General features: G+C 40.4%; 1 protein-coding gene across 19 annotated transcripts in view; it reads right to left on the bottom strand.

The window, feature by feature from the left end:
• The window catches only part of LOC147012133 (neurexin-1-like), a 1,392,023-nt gene that overhangs the window by 1,301,592 nt on the left and 70,431 nt on the right, over positions 1-20,000 (bottom strand). For 18 of the 19 annotated variants that reach the window (XR_015052060.1, XR_015052059.1, XM_085858522.1 and 15 more), the window contains exon 3: positions 6,337-6,366. The exons of the other annotated variant lie outside the window; for it this stretch is intronic. Coding sequence is in view for 16 of the 18 variants with exons in the window: in XM_085858522.1 (XP_085714648.1) it covers positions 6,337-6,366 (30 nt within the window). In the remaining 2 variants the exon portion in view is untranslated. The remainder of the gene's footprint in view (positions 1-6,336; positions 6,367-20,000) is intronic. 19 annotated transcript variants of the gene reach the window in all.

Below are 20,000 nucleotides of genomic sequence, written 5' to 3'. Positions count from 1 at the left end.
AGTGAGGGAGTGAGGAGGGGTCGGGGAGCAAGGAGAGGGGAGTGAAGAGAGGAAAGAGAGAAAACAGAGATCAAAGAGAAAAGAGCGAGAAGGAGAGGGAACAGAAAGAACAAAGAGAGAGAGACCTTGTCAACAGGTGGCGCCGACCACTCATCCACCCTGATTGGGGATCTGATACACATATTTACGAGGCTTGTCTCCCTAAATAAATCCATGAAGTAAATTTTGATATTTTTGGTCATTCGTTGGTGTGGTTTTGTGAGAATATTCATACATGTAAATCTTCTTCTTCTCTTCTTCTTTCGGCTGCTCCCGTTAGGGGGTCGCCACAGCGGATCAACCGTATGATCCGCATAATGATTTGGCACAGGTTTTACACCGGATGCCCTTCCTGACGCAACCCTGGTCACCTCTTACGACACGTGGATATGGTACACCTATTCTAACAGGGGCATACACCGGGCCCAGTACACTGGTACTCACTTCGCCTACCTCAGAAGGATGGCAGGCTGAGTCAACCTCCTGGTGTGTATTAATTCAAGCGGCCAACGGGGCTTGAACTCAAGACATTTTGGATCCCAAGCCGCTACCCTAACCTCTACGCCAACACCAGGTATTCAACACCAGGTATTCATATATGTAAATGTAGATGTTAATTTCTAGATCTATTTATAAATGCTTGACATGATCTATGAAAAATGCTTTACAAAGTTCACTTTCCCTGAAATGAAGGGACACAACGTATATGTGGGGCCACATTTGTCTGGATGCATTGGTGTCAGCAAATGTTCAGGTCAGAGTACAATGTTGTTACAAAAATAAAAATAAAAAGTCAGTCAGAGACTTGGTTGTTCTAAAGTCATACCCAATTGAAAAGTCACAGCCAATTTTTAGTGGCACTCTTGAGGCTAAAGATTTTTGGAGTATCAATTAAATGAAAATTCCCCGTGCACAAAAGTGAACAAAAGTCCCCTTTTCCAGAGCCATGACTATTATTTTTAGCTCTCATCATTCTGCAATTAAAGTTACCAAGAACAGTTCAACTTTTAGGACTCAGCTTATATAGCATATCTTTTACAAAAGCTGAATTGCACACAAAATTCTGACCCTTGGTGAAGCATCAATTATATCGTTAAAACTAGAATGACATTCGGGAGAGCGCAAGCCTCTGCCAAGCGAAACAGTTTACATTGTGCATCCCACTGATCGGCCAGTTCTGCATCTGGTCCTGAACCAAAATATATAGTACAGCAGATAAGCTCTCATATTTTAACAAATTGTACATTTTATGAAAAAAGCATGAAATTGCTGGCATAGTTAGGTCATACCATAATGTTTATTTTCAGATGTGGAGGGAAGTCAGATTTGACCTCTGAGGGGACAGTGAGAGGTCAAATCCAAGATGGCCACTAGTCACCTGGGTCTAATGTTCAAACGTCCTTAATTTTGGAACCAGACTGCGCAGAAAAACATTTACGGTGTCATTTCCAACTAAATTGGGGATGCCCATTCATTTGGTGATACCTTTGAGAATGTCAGAATTCAAGGAAATGAATTTAGGTCAAGGTAAACATTTATCACAATATAAGCAATCAGTTGAAATTTGCAAATGAATACCGAGTGGTGTCATTGTGGCGAATTTAGTTATTCAGCCCCTCAGAGGGTGTGCTTGAGGTGGATGTGGTGCAGTTAAGTATTGTGTATATCCATGCTTAGACTAGCTGGGTATAGATGCATTATCTGTAGAGTTCTATGTTTTGTTGACCCTTACCAATAAAAAAGGTTCTGGTGGGGCTGGACAAAGGAAACAAATGGGTGGCAGCCGCCTTGGACCACTCTCCCCGAAGCATCAAAATTGTGCCATGAATTGATCCGCTGTCGCTGTGAGAATGGCACACTTGCACTGTCCAGTGCATCCTAAGCTGCGCTCAAGTGCACTGCACTGTGCTTCTGTTCTGGAGGCTGTTAGATTTTGATTATTACCATCATCATCATTGCTATTAATAAAGTATTAAATACACTAGCAGCATGGGATATACTGTTAATTTTTTTTGTATTATTATCCCTATAGTGTCAAAATGGAAGCGAAGTTTCACTATATTGCATCGGCCCAATCCATTGTCTTTACCAAAAGAATGTCCAAAAGTTTTTAACGTAATTTGACCTTGATCGAAATGCATTTCCTTGGCTCCTGGCGATCTCAAAAGTATCACCAAATGAATGGCGATTCCAAACTTAGTTGGGAATGACACCTTAAATGTTTTTTTTACACTGTTTAGTTCCAAAATTAAACGCGTTTGAACATTAGACCTGGTGGACTGGCGGCCATCTTGGATTTGACTTCTCACGGTCCTCAGAGGTCAAATCTGACTTCCCTCCACATCTGAAAATAAACCTTTTGGTATTCACTATGTCAGAAAATTCATGCTTTTCTCGTGGAACGCACAATTATTGTGCTTATCCGCTGTACTAATAATCGTCTTGTTCTTGTCACCCAACCAACTCATCCACCAAGTTTTGTCAAAAACCGTCCATAACCTTTTGAGATATCCTGCTCACAAACAGAGAGACGGGGTGAAAACAATCTCCGTCCACCTTCAGCGACGGAAGTAACAAAACCTTTACATGCGTTTTCCTATTGTCCAATCATTGAGCGATAATAAAACAATTATACTTCCATGAAAGTAGCTTTGCCCAACAATATCGAGAGACAGTGTGGAAACTGTGATCCTCCAATGAGTAGTTATAGTAAGAGAAACATATACTGTAAATCATTGTTGATCAGATAAAAACTTGCATCCCAATCTGGCAAAAGAATATATTTCATTTAAAAAATGTTTTTGTTTTTGTTTGGGGGGGGGGGTTAGAGTGAGTTGCAGGGATAAAGAGTGCAAGACACCCAAGAACATTTGTGGCTGGGTTTTGTATTCTTCAGTCACCATTGATCAGGAAGGCTTTCAGTTAATGTCTTTAAATAACTTAGGTGTTGCTCAGAACTTTGCAATCTCAGACAGAAGCAAATGCACAATTCAAATCACCCAGCTGAGCAAGACAATCATGCTGGATTATTGAAAAATGTGTTTTCAAAATTGAAAGAAACATATCAATTTATATGCACTTGGTGACTATAACAAATTTCTAAACTATATATGCTGATTTTAAGCATGCAGCTTTTGACCTTTTAAGATAAAGATTTGACCTGGTTCTTGTCTTAATGAATCAAGCTCTACAATTGGGTTAACAATTAGAAGCAAAAAAAGCATTAAAGAATAAGTAGAAACTATATCCGCAGTAGCAGTGCAACCAAGTTATTTTTCACATAAGAAAGGGATTTCCCTGAAGGTAATAACTACCATTCAGTTATCAATTATGCCTGTATGGTAAGGGGGTTGTCAATTCAACCTAAACTGTTGTAGGTAAGAAAAGAAAAAAAAATCTTTTTTTTATTTTTATTTAATTTAATTCAAAGACAACAATTACCTCTGTTGAAAACACATTACCATCATCACATCCATCCTCTCCATTTTATAAGTTGATGCGATGTAACTGAAAAGTTCAATCAAACAAAAAATTTGAAAAGATATACATCACCTGAATAATATTACTCCATGTTATTGGAGGATTTAATAGAATCAACAGCTGCTGCCTATAACTGTCGCTTCAAGAAAATTATACGACACTAGAATACTAATTCAGTTCAGGCACAACAGTTCTTTGTCATGTTAGGTAAAAGGAGATCAGACATACAGTAGGTGCCAACTTAACAACCATTTTCTGTCCTGTATAGCTGCCAGTAAGTGGGATGGCTGCATCAACTTAATTATGCACATCACCATAACTTACCATGACTGCACCTGGCTGCAACAAGATGGGAATCGTACATCCAGCATTCAAACCACCCTATGTATTGTTCAAACAGTCTCAAACATCAACCTGATTTGACCATTCATGTCATTGTGAAGTCCAGTAAATTAATCATGGAGAGTTGTGAGCAATTTAACACATCATGAATGGAGCCTGGTGCAAGAACAGGAGGTGCACATTTTTTTATGGGGGCAAGAGACCCATTGCCAGAACGAAGCAGAATAAGTTACAAGAGACTTCTTGTGATGGACAAAGTTGCCGACCTAATCACTTGCTTGGCTCTTCAAGGTCGACTTTATAATTGCAATTTTAAACATCACTGTCATTAATGTTTCCAGTCTAGTTATCCATCGTGACCAGTTCTAAGGAAGAAACCATGGCATTTTTCTCTGCAGTGCAATTCAGGTTAGAGATTTCTCACTTTAAGTGACCACATTCACCGCATTCAGAGCATGTCACAGTTGTGGCATAAACAATCACTCATAAAGAGAAATAAAGGATGTGAAGACAAAGTAATATGAAAAGCAGTAACATTCTTGCTCATTATCATTAATACTACCACAAGAAAACTTTAAAAAGTCTTCGATAGTCATCGTGGCAAGGCAAGGAGACCACAAAAATCCTTGAAAAAGCACTGCCATCTTTTACCAAAGCAATATTCTCACAAATTTGCAATAATCAAAAAAGCGAAAACATTTTTGAATTATATTTTATCACATGGTGAATAATGGAGTGAAACTTCAGGAAACGTTATATATATACATATATACATATATACACATACACATACATATATATATACACATACATATACATATAAATCGACTCTTCACGTGCTCTTCTCGCCAAAGAAAGCTGCATAAAGCAACCACGAAAGGCTACACAAAGTAAGCACTTTGCTGTTTCAAACAATTCCCATAGTTCCTCCACGCAACATCATATATATATATATATATATATATATATATATATATATATATATATATATATATATATATATATATATATATATATATATATATATATGCCAAATACTCAACAGATTTGACATGGTGGTTATACACATTTAAAACAAATTCTGAGTTAGAATTCACTCATGGCATTATTGCAGTGTAGTACAGCTATTCCACCATTAAAAAGAAACGATTCCACTATATTTTATGTCCCAAGCTCCTTGAAGGAGTTGCAAGGCCCCCCAATTACAAATCATGAACGTTTCTGTGGTCTGAGAACCAACCCTTGGCAGGATGTCACTGCCTGGCAAGAATTTGTAATTTTGCCAGGGTGCCAGTACACAATGCAGTTCACTCATCAACACTCTGGGACATGGCAACCTTTGTTTTTCTCTTGTGAAACACACTCTAGGAACTTTAACTTCCACCACCAAATGTTAGCAGAAAAAGAAAAAATGAACACCCAGGTTAAGTTCCCTCTGAAGGAAAGCACACTCATTCTATAACTGCCTGCAAAAGCATCAGGGTTAGTTGATCGTTCGATTGAGAATTGAACCCAGACGAGGCAGTTTAAAATCAAATATGCTGCCTTTGAGCTCTCCTGCCAGTTCCAAAATATTCTATACTGTACCAAAGTCAAAAACCTGTATCAACAAAGTAAAAAGAAACAGGAAAATAGTGTAAAAGTTAAAGATGCGTTGTATTTTGTTAACTAAGATATCTTGGCAGAACATTGTGGGGAGACAGAGATAAGGAGAGAGAGATGAAGATAAAGAGATAAATAAATGGCTATAAAAAGAAAGAAAGACAGACAGAAAGAGAGAAAAAGGCCAGAGAAAGGGAAAGCTAGAGAAAAAGAGAAAAATACAGAAAGGCAGAGACAGAAAAGGAAAATAATATAATGCATTGACCACTAATAGAAAAGATAACCAGAATTGCTGCACGAAGATAAACCATACATTCTAAATGGCCATAAATAATTAGTTTAGCTTATTGAATGCTTGGTAATAGGATTAGAGTTACAGAGAGTGAGAAAGACCAAAGATGGAGACTGATGAGTGAAAGTCGACAATATCAGAATTTCAGCATTGGTCAGGTAAATATACTTATGGCCTTAAAGACAAAGTAACCTGCACACTTTATCACACCTGAGGTATCATGAAGCACAGTGAAGAAGGATTCCTCATTTGCATACCTAACACATCATCAGTGACAGAGTCAATTCACATAAATTTGCATTAACCATTCAATGGAAAGATAAAGCAGATGCTATAAACTCAACCAAAGAGAAAGAGACAGGGAAGGATACTTGCAAGACATGTATGACTAAAGGCAAACAAAAGTGACAAAATTCAAGTCATGTCGATGAATACAAGCTTGCAACATAATTCTTCGATTATACTTTTCTCAGAGGCAGAAAGCAATGGCAAATTCAAGCAACAATATTATGTACATAATGTAGCCTTGACAGACACATAAAGAAACAAGAAAAAGGAATGAAGAGATAGAGGTACCATACCTTGATCACCAGGCATCAGGTTACGCAGACCTTAAAGAAAAGAAAGAAAGAGCATTTCGAAGGAAGGCAGATAGAAAATGCAAGTATTTCGAATGTCACCAAATCCAACTCATCTCCTTTATCAACATCATCAAAAGACTAAACTAGTAACTATTGTATTGAATGCTTATATTATAATCAGTGCTATTATCCACTTGTCAATTATCTATACAATAAAAGAGGCGTTTGTGTGTGTCATTGAAAGTGTGTGTCATTGAAAGCCTATCCAAACATTTTTCTCAGAGATGGCTAAACATATCTTCATCAAACTTTCAAAGGTTCATCAGTGAGGGCCTGGGAGTGGTTTAGTAAAGAAACAATTTTGAAAAATTTGAAAAAAGTTTTATGTTTTTGGATTTAAAAAAAAAATTTCATCGCTCAATGTCCTGCTTAGCCTTTGCAGCTATGTGAAAGGTAATATTAAATGATGCCCGACCCTATTCCTCAGTGGGTGTAGGGAAATATTTTAGGTACTTAGGGGAGAAAAAAAACTTATTTCTTCGAAATGCCAACACAACATGCAGACATGAATGACACTGCCAAGGCAAGTGAATGTCTCTGTGACCTCAACATCCCACCACAGACAGGTGCAGACAGGATAGCAGCATCCAATATGTCATTGAAAGCCTGGTTTTTAGTCTTGACCCAGGACACCGGAAATCCCAGTGGCCCCGACTCCTCATTCAATGCCTTGAAGGCCCCCATAAAGATGTCTAGGGTCTCCCCGCAAAGATTACCGCTTCATCTGTGAAATCAACATCAGAAATCCTGACAATCCCAAACGATGCACCTCACCTCATTTCTCTCTGACATCATACATAAAAAAAATCCAGTCCGTGTAGGTGTTGAAAAGTTTGGTGCCAGTACACACCCGACGAACCCCAGGAACAACTGGAAATAACTCGGAGATGGAACCACCACACCTCACAGCATTCTCTATACCAGTGTATAGTTCAGATATCAGATGTGTCAGCTTTGGTGACATCTCATAGAGATTGAGAATCCTCCAGAGGGCATCCCAATTCACTGAGTCGAATGCTTTGGAGAGATCAACATCGGCTGCAAGCAGCCCCTGCTGAAACTCTCTCTGCATTTGGTGAGGACCCAAAGAGTAAGGATATGGTCAATCATTGACCTCTTTGGGATAAAACGAGACTGCTCTTGGTGCTGGTGCTCAAGCAGATGGTGGCGAACCTTGTCAATAATTATCTGAGCAAATACCTTGCCCAGCACTGAGAGCAGATACACCTCAAAGTAGTTTTTGCAGCCCTGATAATCATCATTCCCTTTCCAGAGAGGGGCAACAAGGCCCCTCTTCCAGTTAATTTGGATGATGCCTGTCCTTCAACCAGAGCACAGATCTGCATGCAACGACGTGAGTACAGCATTTCCACCAGCCTTGAGAAGTTTAACATGGATGCCAGAGATCCCACGAGCTTTGCTCCCTCTCAACTGGTCCACTGTAGCCAGTGTTTCCACAAACAAAGGTGGTTCAAACTTGATTGGAGGCTCAGAAATAGGGAGAGGAACACTCCTGACATCCAACTCAACAGCTGATAGGTCATTCAGGTAAAACCACTCAAAGTAACCAGCCCAGTGGGCCTTCACCTCAGCCTTCTACCACCCTCTGCTCTCACTGCATTACACTGAGGGATGGGCTTGGAGAAACGCAATGCACAAATTCCTCTGTAAGCAGGATGAGATCACTTGACCACAAGAGATGCTCTGGATAAGGAGGCCTATGTGCGAGGAATTTTTGAGGGAGTAGTAAGACAGTGGTCTCCTTGGGTTACATGAGGCGGTCCGTTTGGGTGGGTGCCTGGAATGTCCTATCCCTAAAAGAGGATGATCACCTGTCTCTGTTATCATCTGAGCTCAAGCATTTGGATATCGGTATTGCAGCACTCTCTGAGCTTCAGAGACCGGATTGCGGCGAGATCATGGTGGGTGGTTACACCTACTATTGGTCTGGTCCGCAGATGGTTACCATGCTCAAGGAGTTGCTGTAGCTGTGTCCAATAAGCTGACTCCAATGATAATTGAGTTAACACCGGTCAACGAGCGTATTATGAGACCAAGGATTCGTCACTCCTTGGGTGTCATTTCCCTGGTCTCTGTAAATGCTTCGACTGAGGAGAGTGATCTCGCCGTAAAGGACACATTCTATGCCACACTGGAGTCTCTGGTTGATCAGTGCCCCATACAAGATACTCTTCTGGTGTTGGGGGATTTCAATGCATCAATTGGAACTGATGGGGATGTTTATGAGACATGTGTTGGTCCCAATGGGGTCCCAAAGAGCACTAAGTTCCTTGACTTTGCAAGAAGTCATGGGCATAGGGTGGCTTGTTCATGGTTTCAGCGCCCACAGGCTCATCGCTGGACTTGATATTCCAGCGCTGGTGGTGTGGCAAAGGAGATTGACTATGTGCATGCTGATGGTTGCTGGAGGATAATCCAGAATTGCCAGGTCTACCGGAGTGCTCAGTTCCTCAATACTGACCACAGGCCTGTTGTAGCAACTCTGAAGTTGCAGCTTAAATCGACGAGAATGGTACCATCACAGTCTATGCTGGTTGCTGGCAAGTTCAAGCATGAGAGGGTAGCTGAGTAGTTTGCGAACAGGCTGAGTGGAGATTTGAGGGTCTGGGTGCTTTGGGGGATCCTGAAGAGTGGAGTGCCTTCAAGACCACCGTTCTTGATGTTGCTGGTCTATGTCTTGGAACTCACCATCAGACGAAGAAGAATTTTGTCTCTCAAGCGACGCTGGATACAATTGACCAGAGTCGCAGGGCCAGGCTGAATGGCAGAGCTGAGCTGTTCAGGGAGCTGAGGCGTAAAACTGTACGTGCACCAAGGGTGGATAAGATGGTCTATGTGCGAGGAATCTGTGAGGGCATAGAGCATCACCTGTGGTCAGGTGATTCTCGTCCCGCTTACAAGGGAATTCGCGCATTGCATTCGTCCAAGCTAATCCCTCAGTGTACTGCAGTTAGAGCAGAGGGTGGTGGGTTCTTGACAGAGGAGTCCGAAGTGAAGGCCCGCTGGGCCGGTTACTTTGAGCAGCTGTACCAGGCTGCTCCACCAGTTGTCGAGTTGGATGTCAGGGGTGTTACTCTCCCTTTTACTGACACTCCAATCAACTGTGGTCCATTTTTGTTTGTGGAAACACAGATGGCGGTGAACTGGTTGAAATGGGGTAAAGCTCCTGGGAACACAGGTATCATCCCAACTGACTGGAAGAGGGGCCTTGTTCTCTCTCTCTGGAAAGAGAAGGGTGATCGCCAAGACTGCAACAACTCCTGAGGGGTGATGCTGCTCTCAGTGCCGGGCAAGGTCTTTGCTCGGATCATTCTTGATTGGGTTCGCCACCATCTGCTTGAGCACTAGCATCCAGAACAGTCAGGCTTTACACCAAAGAGGTCAACGATTGACCCTATCCTTGCTCTTCTGGTCCTCACCAAACGCAGACAGGGGCTGCTTGCAGCCCATGTTGATCTCTAGAAAGCATTCGATTCAGTGAATCGTGATGCCCTCTGGAGGATTCTTGGTCTTCGTGGGGTGCCACCAAAACTGATCTATCTGATGTCTGAACTGTACTCTGGTACTGAGAGTGCTGTGAGATGTGCTGATACCATCTCTGACATATTTCCAATTGTTACTGGAGTTTGTCAGGGGTGTGTACTGGCCCCCAAACTTTTCAGCACTTGTATGGACTGGATTCTGGGGAGAATGTCGGAGAGATCAAGTTGCGGTGCATCGTTTGTGAATGTCAAGATCTCTGACCTTGATTTCGCAAATGATGCAGTCATCTTTGAGGAGACTCTGGATATCCTCTGCAGGGATATTAGACAATTCCAATATTTCCTGAATGCAAGTACGACCCAAGACTGGTATAAAATTTCAAATTATTTGCACTTCCTGAAAAATGTATAACAATATAGTATAGGGATATGAAGAGCATTTTTGAAATCATGCCAATCACCTTTTGTTTTTACTTTTGCTTCATGGCCAAAGTAATAGAATGATATATTGGCTTTAAAAGTTCCTATTTTTGAAAAGCTCCTTTGTCAAAAATTGTCTTTTCATTTCAGACAGATCATTTATAAGAGGATGTTGCTCTTAACATGAGGATGAATTATAGTCAACAAATATAATTCATTAGATTTTATGACAACCGAGTTGAGTCACACTACTCAGGAGGAAAGTGCATTAACAATTATATTTATGCAATGTCTAAGTGTTCAAGGAGGAGCTTTTACTTCTATCATATATTGCACAAGGACAGGAGAAAATTTCAGTGCACTTTCATCAAAATGTAAGAGCATTTGTTGACAATGGATGAATCAACACAGCAGATCTGGCATTTGATCATTTGATTCATAGGATCATGAGGTAAGAGCTCAAACAAGAAAAATAAATCAATAAATAAACAAATATGAAGAGGTAAAACAAAGAAACAAAGAAAATCATGCATTTTTTAAAAAAAAAACAGTGAGAAGCAAGCAAGGAAGAAAAACAATGTATTATTTTGCTTGTATTTTGGCGATACTCTGCAGATGCTGACCATCACGATAATCAACGAGAGAGTTCATCGAACACATTACCCCATGCAGTGTTCAAGTAAATACAGTACATCAATTTAGATTAAAATAATAATTTTATAAGGACGTTCAAAAAATTCCGTAAGTTAAGGCTATTGAAGCAGTTTTTATCGATTACCTTTAAACACCACCTCATTTAACATGTCCAAGTACTGAAAAACTCGATGTTTTTGGAAGTAATAAAGAGCCAACTTGTGTTACACAGAGTTGAAGTGTATAATTCAATTAAAATAAAATAAAGATTGTAAAAGTCATATAAATAAATTCATTCCAATATTTACCACCAAAAATGAATGCAGCGGCTATAATACTACCCTATCGACACACATTACATGAGTTATTTGTGCTTGTTGTTTGGGTCCTGTGGGGGAAAAATTTATATTAATGTATTTTAAATTGTAACAAATGGAGTTTCAGAAATGTAACTTTTATGCTGCAAGTTGAATTGGCTGTCATTTCTGGCCAAAAGACTTTTGCCCTAAATGATAAGAAATGTGTTGTTCTGGAGCAGAGTGACCAAGCTGATAAATGAACCTTTGCTTAGAAAATGTACGAAGTGGCTTTTGTCTAAAGGACACGTCTACAGTCTGGGTGAATATCCCCCAACCTCTCTCTCATGGAAGTATAAATATTTTGAAAGGCACATTGTTCTCAGTACGAGCACGTGAGGAAGTATAGTTTCTCAGTGGCTCGTACTCCTTGGAACTGACCAAGTACCAAGTTAGAATAAAACTCTCTGATGTAATGTAGAAGTGAATTGAATCGGGTTGGTCTAACTGTTAACTAAAGTAAGAATAAATGAAATAGAACCAAATAATATTGCAATCAATGGGGATTCTTAAGTTCATTGTACAAAGGTGAGAAGTGTATGGTGTATAATTAGGAAATAAATTGTTTCACAAGGAAGGACTTGTGTGGACATCAGTTTTATCAGTGTCGATAGGGTTTTTGTAGGGTTTTATAATCAAATCGGACAAACGTTAAACTCTGTCTGAAGTCAAATAGGATTCCACAATCGACCAGTTAGAATCCTTCAGGAGGACAACGATCACAACAAGGTGGGTTTAAAAAATCCACATCAGTCCTTTATGACATCCTTAATAACAGTGTTTCCAGTTTCAAATTATTTTCAAGTTTGTTTGACTGCCAGGCAGGCAGAGTGTGAAAACATTATCTCACCCTTATCTGCACATTTGCAGGACAAACTTAGAGTGAAAGTACTGCTAAACTGCAGGTTTGTTTTCTGATTTGTGTCAAAATGTAACATTCAATTTTAATTAAGTTGACGTTTGTAGACAGACAGATGGACGGATGGACGGGCATCAACCAATTGTTTAACCACACTTTTCGCTTCGTGGGCACAGGATAATTATCCAAAGTAGCATCAAATAGATTTCCATTTTCGTCAATGTCCACTAGCAGATGCTTTTTGTGGGGACCATCACACCCCTCCACCCCCAACCCTTCCCCCAAGGAAATGGAGGCTATAAGTTGTGCTTTAAAAACAACAAGAATGCAAAGCCAATAAAAGGAAGCGAGCCACGTGACTGTATGAAAGTGGGGATGATTTCATTGTTCACAAGAACGGCATTCTGTAGAACCAGGAAGAACAGTTTACATTTTGTGTCCCACTGAAAGGCCAGATCTGGATCCGGTCCTGAACCAAAATCTAATCGGCTTGTTATTGTCACCTACCCAACTTATCCACCAAGTTTTGTCAAAATCAACCACAATTTTTTGAAATATTGTGTCTATCGTTTTTGGCACAATCTCTCAATGGTGAAGAATCACTTAAAAAAAAAAATGTAAATCCTCGTATCCAGATTCGGATCTTTACCAAAATCGAATCAATTCTTCCTGGTCAAACACCTAACCTATCAACCAAGTTTTGTCCGAATCCATCAACAAGTTTTTGAGATATCGTGCTGTACATCGTTTTTGGAGGCATCTCTCAATGGTGAAAAATCACTTTAAAAAAAATTCATAGGATCAGGATCAGAATCCAGGTCTTCCCCAAAATCGAATCAATTTGTCCTTGTCACACACCCAACCTGTCCACAAAATTTCGTCTGAATCCGTTCACAACTTTTTGAGATATCCTATTCACAGACAGACAGACAAACAGACATGGGTGAAAACGTAACCTCTGTTCACCTTCGGTTGCGGAGGTAACTCGTTGGCTTTCACTTGAAGAAAATACAGGTTACTTTGTACCGTGATGACGTCTGACAGGAGGAAACAGAAGGCACTGGCTGCAGTATCAATGTGAGGATAAAGAGTGTCATCTTTCACATTATGATGACAGAGTGCAGGTCCAGATGAAATAATCATCTGCAGACGTAACACTTTCAGAAAAAATGTTTTGTTTCAAAATATATCTTTATTTTTCCCATGAACAGTCCAGAGATGAGTGAATGGATTGACGTTGGGGACTGTGATCGATGTTGTGAGAAGAGTGTAAAAATTTTCTTGCATTCTCCTCAAAAAGTAAGCAACAGGAGTTTCGAGACTTGTATTTCTTCATTGGAAATTGCCCCAAATAATGCAGTTTGGCCACTCAAGGTAAGAGGCTACAGGAAAGTTTGAAAATGTGAAAGCAAAACAAACTAGAGAGGGGCATTAGAAGAGAACCCAGTGGAGCGCATGCCTCTGCCACACAATGCCTGATTCAAGAGAACACATCAGGCCCAATAAATTCTTGAAATATCAGGCGATATATTGTTTTGAGCCCCATCTCTCAGTGGTGTTGGCTTAATGTTTAGGGTGGTGGTCTTTGGATCCTAGGGTCCTGAGTTCAAATCCTGCTCAGCTGTTGAATTAATACCAGGTGGGGTTAACTCGGCCTGCCATCCTTCCGAGGTCGGCACAATGAGTGCCACCATGCTAGTATTCTGTGTTGGAGTGGCGACCCGTCCAGGATTGTGCCCAATAGTCAAGGAGACTGCTTAAGCAGCACCAACGCTCTGCACAGAGTATGGTCCCAATTTCCTCCTCCTCCTCCTCCTCCTCTAAATGGTGAAGAACCATAATAAAAATTAAATAATCCTCCTATCCGGATACAGATTTGGATCTTCACCAATTTTGAATCAATTCTTCCTCGTCACAAACCCAACCTGTCCACCAAGTTTTGGCTGAATCCAGACAACTTTTTGAGATATCGTGCTATATCTCGTTTTTGGCCCTATCTCTCAATGGTGCAAAATCACTTTAAAAAAAATTCTAGTAGTCGGATTCATATCCGGATCTTCACCAAAATCTAATCAGTTCGTCCTTGTCACACAAACAACCTGTCCACAAAATTTCATCTGAATCCATCCACAACGTTTTGACATATCCTGTACACAAACAAACAAACAGACAGACAAACAGGGGTGAAAACATAACCTCCTTCCACCTTCGGTGGCAGAGGTAATAACAGAAAGAGAACAAGAAAAATAAAACGTCCAATACACAGACAAGTACCAAAATACATTCACAAGAGAGGTGGTGGCAATGCTAAGTCTCACCAGGGTGACCAACCATCACAAAGTCCAAGACAAAAACTAGAATGGCATTTGGTAAAACGCATACCTCTGCCAGGCTGAACAGTTTACGTTTTTAGCTCGCCTGTTTGAACAACAGAGAGCTATAGCGATACCCCTGGCATGAGCGTGAGCGTCAGCATCAGCATCAGCGTGTTAAAGTTTTTGGCTCTATTTCTCATTGGTGAAGAATCATTTAAAAATACCAAATTAAATGATTCTTCAATATGACAGGGTCAAAAACCATATATAACATTATATTTTAAAAAGTTGTTGACAGATGACAAAATTTGGCGGATCAGTTGGTTAGGTGAAAATAACAAGCGGATTCAATTTTGGTTCAGGTCTGGATGCACGTCCGGCCTATCAGTGGAATACAAAACGTAAACTGTTCAACACAGCAGGTGTATGCGTTTTACCCGGTGCCGTTCAAGTTTTCCAATGAAATAGCATCCACATTTCAAAATGAACTCAATTTTTAGCAGCGTCTCGCGTAGCGAACGCGTAGAATTTGTCCTAAGAGAGCTCCGTGTTGTTCTTCTTCTTCATGTTCTTCTTGTTCTTCTTCTTCTGGTGAAGACAAAACCTTTAGGACTCGGCTCTTTTATATACAGGATCCGAATCTCCTTAAATACTAAACACCTGTACACATCCTCGCATTGACGGTGCCTTTTGAGAGCGTCTATCATGAACTTTTAAATATATTTGAACATTTGCTTTAAAGTTTCGAAAAGTTCAAGTTACTATTTAAAGATTATTCCATTTAATGTGTTGTAATTTCGTAAATACACGATTTTCTCGTCATGGACGAGGAGCCTCCATGACGGCTCTCGCTATTGGCTCCATCAAGGCACATGACGAAATATCAGAAGTCATTGTTGTTATTGCCTTTAGGACGCGGCTCTTGGACAGATTTGTCCTTGTTTTCTTTACTAGAGGTCATCATCGAATGGTAAAGGTCATTACAGTAGATCTGCCACAGATTTCAAATGTAGATGACATAAAAATGAACATTTATGCTCAAACAAAAATGTACAAATACGGCTTGGTGCTCGAGGGGTATGATTCTCACTTTGGGCGTGAGAGGTCCCGGGCTCAAATCACGGTCAAGCACAATGAAAATTTTTGGCCTTGTTCTTCAAAAAACAGGCCAGCATGGACACCTGGACTGAAACACCTAATGCTTCCCTCCAGAAACCATAAAAGAAGGAGCCACTTCAACTGCAAAAGTTTGTTGAAATAGGATGAAACTTCAAAGATGTAAGAAGCCGGAATTGACGTTCCTCAAAGCTGCATGGATCATGCGATAATGGGAAGCATGTTACAGGTCGTGAATTCCAAAATGAAGCAGCATGATGGGGAAAAAAATATTTGCATAGCGTTTCGTTCCACACTTGGGATCATGTGTAGTGTAAGGATGTGCAGAGACGGCAAGCTGAGTCTTGCGTCCAAACATTCGTACAGGAGCGATCAAGTTAGAAAGGTCAGCAAAACATTTACTATGAAAATATTTGTAGAACAAATTAAGAGTGACAACTGACCGATAGTGAGAGAGCGGTTGAATTGAGGTGAACCCTTCTCCACTCCGATCGGGTTAACGAGACATTTCTGGAGCCTATCTGGTAAGGATAAGTATCAGGCTGGTGCTCCAGCCCAAATGTGGCAACAATACTCCATAAGAGGATGAATAGTTGGCTTTTTCAGGTGCAAGACATCAGGAGGTAAATACCTCTGTGCTTGATAAAGACAACCAACTTGCTTGGAAGCACTCTTCAGCAATACCAGAAATGCACTTATCCCAACCAAGAAGATGAAGATCAGATAAATTCTGGCAAGGTTGAAGACTGAATATGCACAGAAGTGAAATTGTTTTCATAATGGCATGTGAACACTGAACAAACATGTTCACATTATGGTTGAAGAGGACCGGAACATTTAACAGCACACTCCATCAAAGGAATAAAAGGTTGCCTGAAATGAATGTGCATATAGGCAACGACACCAGCCTACAAATCATCACAGAACGGTTTAATTTAGCACAAATGGTTTTAATAACATATGTGACTATAATTGACCCCAATAAAAGCTTGCGTACATCTTGTCATCTACCAAATCACATGATACAGCTCTCAGTGTGGCAAGTTGCACTATTATTTGACCAGAGCCACTTCCAGTTGATCAAGAGACTGTTGGCAGTCAGGTCAAGTTCTTCTTCAACACCTCCGAACTCCTTAGAGCTATCAATGCATTCGTACACAGCGCAAACAGCACGAAGGAGTATGATTATTCATTTTGACCATACCCCCTCCATCCACTTTATACTCATGGACGCTGCAGAGTGCGAAGGACTGAACAAAAATGGTATCACTGATCAAGATGAAAAAGGAAGAGCCGAGTACTCTCTCACCCAAAACACGTTGGTGTCCTCTCAGTTGTCTAACGCATCTCATCTGGTCTTGCATCCCTACAGTTTCAATCCTCTGCTCTTCTCCAACTATTCCGGGATTGACGCATACATGCAGCAACCCCCTCCCTGTCAACCTTTATAAAAGCACAGACTTTTTGTTCACCTGTACACCTTTCTCAATGTTTTCTCCCTCTCATGGAATTTCCACACTGGTCTATACAACCATGTTCTACTCTCCAACACCTCAAGGTTTCAGCTCACCACCAACTCATATCCATGATCTCTGTTACCCTTCCTAACAACTTCATGACACAAAACTCTTTCTTTCAAACCCTGTTTTAAAGTATTGCAATACTAGAACGAGAAGGGCACTCAGTGGAGCGGATACCTCCGCCCAAGTAATGCCTGGTCCACGAGAACATATTGGGCCCAATACATTTTTGAAATACGATGCTACATAATCGTTTTTGGCCCTATCTCTCAATGGTGAAGAATCACTTTGAAATTAAATAATTCTCGTATCCAGATCCAGATCCAGATCTTCACCAAAATCGAATCAGTTCGTCGTCGTCACACGTCCAACCTGTCCACAAAATTACATCCAGATCCGTCGACAACTTTTTGAGATATCCTGCAAACAAACAAAACGAACAGACGGAGAGGGGGTGAAAACATAACCACCTTCACCTTCAGTGGCGGAGGTAAATAATGGTACCACTGTATACCCATGTTACTGTTGACTACTTCATCCACTGCCTGTTTCCTGTTCTATAATAAATAACTGTAAGTTAAAGAAACATCTGTCAGGATAGACAAATTAACATGCTTCGAAGCAACTCCTACACAATAGTTTCTTGTAATAAGTTTGTCACAGTTCATTATTTTCAACAGCAGACAATTAAACAACCAAAAATCATCATCATTATCATCATCATCATCATCATCATCTTATGGCTGTTTCAATGCTTGCATGTGTAAGCCATGGTTCACCTAATGGCTGCTTCCCAAGCTGCGCGTTCCCTTACTAGCCCTCTTGTTCGGTCTTTAACTCTGAGATCGTCTCTCTGCAACACGTCCCATGTTTTCCTCGAACTACCTCGAGCTCTCCTTCCCATTCACATTCATATTTATACACCTCCTCACACAACTACCTGCCCACATCCTTTCCACACGTCCAAACCATCTCAACCTACCCCTACGCATAACCTCATGAATGCTTTCTATACCTAACCTATCTCTTAATTCCACATTTGCAACAAAAAAAAATTTTAACAACCAAAAATGTGCATCCAAATAAGACGTTCTAGTTTTTACACTTCAACGTGACCTGTTCGATAAGTAAACTGCTTGCACAAATCAAAAATGATCAAGTCACAGTGTAATATGCCTGCTACGTCCAATGACTGGTGATTTTTTGACTGGCACACTTTATAAAATCTTCAGAGGTCTGTTCAGGGAAAGCAGGTTGGAAAATACGAACAATATAATGCTGGAAAATGGGTCATGGTCAGTTTTGTATGGTCGGTAACTTTAGCTGGCAAATTAAGCTCTATTATGAGGGACAAGTAAGACTTCTTGAATGAGCATGACACAAGCCTCATGATGAATCCACTATAGGCTGGTAGTTTCACTTTTAAACACCACATTTGTACACACAGATGTATAATACATACAATGCCCTCCAAAAGTGATGGGAAAGTGAAGTCAAATTTGTTATGATTGTTTTATACTCAAGAAATTTGGACTTAAGATCAAAAGATGAATGAGGCAAGAGTTTAGAAGGTACAGGAAGAGTACAGACGGTCAGCTTTTATTTCCTGGTATTTCGATGCACATATGTTTCACCATTATAAAGCAATAGCACTATTTATGCTCAGTCCCCCAATTTCTGGTAAGCATAAGTGTTGGAACAGGTTAAAGTAGTGTAATAGTTAGTCTTTGGTTGCATATCCCTTGCATGTAATAAGTGCATCGAGCATGCGACCCAATGACATCACCACACTCTTGGTATCTTCATTTGAGATGTTTGCCAAGCCTTTACAACAGCAGTCGTTTTCAGTTTGTTTGGGGGTGGGGGGAATTCGGACTTTAATAGCCTCTTCAGCAAGTGAAATACATGCTCCATTGGATTTAAATCAGGAGATTGACTTGGCCATTAGTGAATTCAGTATTAGCAAACTATTGTTTCAATGCAAAATAAAGGGTTTTGTACAAACCCCCTCATGCCCACGTGTGTACGGTAAGGCACTACATATTCGAGAAGTTTGGTTTCAAAAGAGTTCACTAAAATAAAAGCACACAAATATGACATCAGTTTATAGATATACTATGATTTAAAAAATTATCAACTTCATTGAATATAAATGATGTGTGAATGCCTCTGTAGATGTACCCGGTGATACTTCTGGTCACGCTGATCACGGAAAACAAAAATGAAAATGGACAGTTAGGAAGGGCGGTGTGTGTATATAGTCAATGCGTGTGCCTTCACACACACACACACACACACACACACACACACACACACACACACACACACACACACACACACACACACACACACGAGCCATGGCTGGAAAATTCTCGCACGTTGTCAGCTTCCATTGCCTGGGAGGAAATAGTAATATGAAGGAAGGAGGGAGACAATGCGTGAAAGAATGAGGGAAAGTGAGGGTGTGATGAGAGATGGTAACTAGTGGTAGGGGGGCTTTATCAGAGCCGTCAAAAGTGGTAAACGAATCATGGAAAGTGGTAAATTGCTTACATGCGAACCATCCACAGCATGTGTGAATATTTGATGTTAAAAAATAAATAATTCACAAACGAATTCGGCCTTATCGAGGCCACCAGATCCCACATTTAGACTCACCAAGCATTCATAGGAGACTACTAAAGACGTTTCTTTAATCTAATGGAGAAAAATTAATGATAGCATCCAAGAAGTGGGTAAATAAATAATGTTTGACAAATTTTCGTTTGAAAATAAATATTTGATTTTTACTTGGGTCCTCCATTTTTTTATTTTTCCTGTTGCACAGCTAAGCTCCGCCTCGAGTGGATTGAGGTGCAGGAGCAGCACTCGAGTGTGCTCCG

The sequence above is a fragment of the Eptatretus burgeri genome, chromosome 15 (genome assembly GCF_056783735.1).
Source record: "Eptatretus burgeri isolate ZD-2024b chromosome 15, Ebu_testis_v1, whole genome shotgun sequence".
In the NCBI taxonomy this organism is placed as follows: Eukaryota; Metazoa; Chordata; class Myxini; order Myxiniformes; family Myxinidae; genus Eptatretus; species Eptatretus burgeri.
Note: the sequence above shows the minus strand (reverse complement) of the source record. Positions and strands in the feature narration are given on the sequence as shown.